The sequence below is a fragment of the Scardinius erythrophthalmus genome, assembly GCF_964197995.2.
Source record: "Scardinius erythrophthalmus genome assembly, chromosome: 25".
Taxonomy (NCBI): Eukaryota; Metazoa; Chordata; class Actinopteri; order Cypriniformes; family Leuciscidae; genus Scardinius; species Scardinius erythrophthalmus.
Genome location: NC_138245.1, coordinates 2,561,214 through 2,565,353, shown reverse-complemented (window position 1 = coordinate 2,565,353; position 4,140 = coordinate 2,561,214). Strand labels below are relative to the sequence as shown.

The 4,140-nt window shown below is 45.8% G+C and overlaps 1 protein-coding gene across 1 annotated transcript in view; it reads right to left on the bottom strand.

Moving 5' to 3' along the window:
• Positions 1–3,803, bottom strand: part of itga7 (integrin, alpha 7) — a 51,034-nt gene extending 47,231 nt beyond the window's left edge. Inside the window, exon 1 of the mRNA XM_081357563.1 lies at positions 3,459–3,803. Within this exon, the coding sequence (XP_081213689.1) occupies positions 3,459–3,655 (197 nt within the window). The 5' untranslated portion in view covers positions 3,656–3,803. The remainder of the gene's footprint in view (positions 1–3,458) is intronic.
• Positions 3,804–4,140: the final 337 nt, after the last annotated feature.

Sequence of the window (4,140 nt, the reverse complement as noted above, 5' to 3'; positions counted from 1 at the left end):
GTGACCAGTCGCTGTTGGGTTACTAGTCGACCTCACAGAGTCACCAGTTGCCGTTGGGATACTAGTCGACCTCACAAAGTGACCAGTCGTCGTTGGGTTACTAGTCGACCTCACAGAGTGACCAGTCGCTGTTGGGTTACTAGTCGACCTCACAGAGTCACCAGTTGTCGTTGGGTTACTAGTCGACCTCACAAAGTGACCAGTCGTTGTTGGGTTACTAGTCGACCTCACAGAGTGACCAGTCGCCGTTGGGTTACTAGTCGACCTCACAGAGTGACCAGTCGCTGTTGGGTTACTAGTCGACCTCACAGAGTGACCAGTCGCTGTTGGGTTACTAGTCGACCTCACAGAGTCACCAGTTGCCGTTGGGATACTAGTCGACCTCACAAAGTGACCAGTCGTCGTTGGGTTACTAGTCGACCTCACAGAGTGACCAGTCGCTGTTGGGTTACTAGTCGACCTCACAGAGTGACCAGTCGTCGATGGGTTACTAGTCGACCTCACAGAGTCACCAGTTGTCGTTGGGTTACTAGTCGACCTCACAGTGTGACCAGTCGCTGTTGGGTTACTAGTCGTCCTCACAGAGTGACCAGTCGCTGTTGGGTTACTAGTCGACCTCACAGAGTGACCAGTCGTCGTTGGGTTACTAGTAGACCTCACAGAGTGACCAGTCGCCGTTGGGTTACTAGTCGACCTCACAGAGTGACCAGTCGCTGTTGGGTTACTAGTCGACCTCACAGAGTGACCAGTCGCCGTTGGGTTACTAGTCGACCTCACAGAGTGACCAGTCCATTGGGTTACTAGTCGTCCTCACAGAGTGACCAGTCGTCATTGGGTTACTAGTCGTCGTTGGGTTACTAGTCGACCTCACAGAGTGACCAGTCGCTGTTGGGTTACTAGTCGACCTCACAGAGTGACCAGTCGCCGTTGGGTTACTAGTCGACCTCACAGAGTGACCAGTCGCCGTTGGGTTACTAGTCGACCTCACAGAGTGACCAGTCGCCGTTGGGTTACTAGTCGACCTCACAGAGTGACCAGTCGCCGTTGGGTTACTAGTCGACCTCACAGAGTGACCAATCGTCGTTGGGTTACTAGTCGACCTCACAGAGTGACCAGTCGCTGTTGGGTTACTAGTCGACCTCACAGAGTGACCAGTCGCTGTTGGGTTACTAGTCGACCTCACAGAGTGACCAGTCGCCGTTGGGTTACTAGTCGACCTCACAGAGTGACCAATCGTCGTTGGGTTACTAGTCGACCTCACAGAGTGACCAGTCGCCGTTGGGTTACTAGTCGACCTCACAGAGTGACCAGTCGCCGTTGGGTTACTAGTCGACCTCACAGAGTGACCAGTCGCCGTTGGGTTACTAGTCGACCTCACAGAGTGACCAATCGTCGTTGGGTTACTAGTCGACCTCACAGAGTGACCAGTCGCTGTTGGGTTACTAGTCGACCTCACAGAGTGACCAGTCGCCGTTGGGTTACTAGTCGACCTCACAGAGTGACCAGTCGCCGTTGGGTTACTAGTCGACCTCACAGAGTGACCAGTCGCCGTTGGGTTACTAGTCGACCTCACAGAGTGACCAATCGTCGTTGGGTTACTAGTCGACCTCACAGAGTGACCAGTCGCTGTTGGGTTACTAGTCGACCTCACAGAGTGACCAGTCGCTGTTGGGTTACTAGTCGACCTCACAGAGTGACCAGTCGCTGTTGGGTTACTAGTCGACACAGAGAACACAGTCCTGACTCGTTCTTCACAATGTGACAGAACTATAAAAGCAAAGAAATATGCATGCATTTAATTTGGAAACACTTCGAAAGTTCACTTTAGACATTTTACTGACTATAAGCCATTTTACAACTTACTCTACTAACCTGAACCCGAACCTAACAGTCCACTAATACTCCAATGACACGTAGTTACTTATAGTTAGAAGAATGTCTAAAGTGGACTATCAAGTTACAGTAACCATTCATATACTCCACATTAGTAAAATGAATCACAAGAGTGATTTTTATCAAGTAAAAGTCTCCAGATTCTGGTCTTTTCTCTCTTTTCATCTGATTTATGGTCAAACTGGTCAAACTGGTGCAACTGATCACATGATGAGAGGATTCGTTTATGTCTTTAATACTTAGTGAGTAACAATAACCGTGATGCTGGCTTCTAATAATAGTTGATAATAAGCAGTGAGGTCATCACAGCGTAATGCTTCTCACTGTAACTCATCTTACACACACACACACACACACACACACACACTGTATGTCTGACAGCGTCCAGCTTTAGCAGTGTGTGTTCGATCATATCTGCTGTGTCACTGACTGAACATCATCCTGAATATTAACAGATCCGTCTCTGATCGCAGAGTCATTCAGCATGACACACACACACACACACACACACACACACACACACACACACACTATTAAACAGACAGATATTTTGCCGTCTACATGAGCTGAATCAATAGTGCAGGACATGCACAACAAAAAAATGATGTTCTTACTCAATATTTTTGCAGCACAAATATCTAAACATCCTTAAATCAAGATACATACTGAAGAAGAAAGATGACTGAAGATATTAAGTCTTGTTCACTGAAAGAGTTTATGCTTAAAGCAAGAACAAATATGTGCTAGTAAGGTCAGAAGAATAATAGGTATCACTTTATTTTACCGTGTTACGTCATGTAGTTATAGTAATAACTATAAATTATGCATTATTACATGCAACTAAACCAAACCAAATCATATCCCTATAGCAAATACATGTAGTTACTGAATATTACTTAAATGTGTAATTACAGTGTAACAAATAAAGTGTAAATAATCGTAATTCAAAGGGAAAACAAGTTTATTTTTCAGACCCCATTGGCCGATATTTGTTCGGTTACACTTTATTTTAAGGTGTCATTGTTACAGTGTAATTATATATTTAAGTACTGAGTGATATTAAGCAACTACATGTACTTACTATAGGGTTAGGGTAGGATTAGGGTTTCGTTGAGGGTTAGTTGCATGTAATTACGCATAATTTAAGTACATGTAAAATATGTAACAAGGACACTGTAAAATAAAGTGTTACCATTTGTTCTTGTTTTAAGCACAAACTCACTTCAATTTTATGCATTTTTCATGAAGAGAGACTTAAGGTGATGATACACAGGGCAACTTTTTGGGCAATGTTGCCGTCAACAGGCAACCAGATGAGACACAGGACCCACGACCGATCTAAATTATCCAGATATAAATGTATTGCCCATTTTCAATGGTAAAATGCCCAAGCAACAATCGCTCGACAAGATTGCCCAGCAACATTGCTCAAAAAGTTGCCCTGTGTATCATCACCTTTAATATCTTCAGTAATTTTACTTCTCAAGTAAATGTATCTTGACTTGAAAATGTTCCAATATTTGTCCTGAGTCATGGAGTCCTATCTTCCCGTGTGTGGGACTCACCAGCTGTGGGGTTCAGGTGTGATCTGCTGGTGTAAAGCCAGCGAGAAGCCGAAGAAGCTTCCGGGCTCTCCCTCCTTGATGAGGACGGTGCTCGTGTCCAGGTTAAACGCTGAGATCCGCGAGCCGAGGGAAAGCAGGAGCAGGGACAGGAGCAGGGGTCGATCCAAGCTCCTCCGGTGTGCGTTCCCGACGGACATGACAGTCCTGGATGAGTCCTGATCAACAACACAACACACACTAGAAGGTCTTCAGAAGAGATCAGAGTCTGAGATCCTCTCGAGCCGGGAGTAAGACTGCCAAAGACAGACTGAGCACAAGTGCAGTGCCACACACACACACACACACACACAGAGCTGTGAATAGACCACACACACCCCCTCAGCTGACATCATCACTCAGCGATCCGTGCCACATTGATCAGGATCCGAGGAAGCGCTGGAGAATACAGGAATTCAGATCTGTGTTGAGTCAGTCCACAAAACATACATTTAGAAAAGGCACATTTAATTCCTGTAACTTTTCAAACATGCTCTCGGCACAGAGTGTGAAAGTGTCGTTCAGTTGCATTGAGGCGTCTCAGGCTACACTTTACAGATGATACAGACACTGTGTGTTTAACTGGGCTGATTTCTTGTGGTTCATGCACTGGACTTGTGCTCAAGGTCATGATGCTGCAATGCTA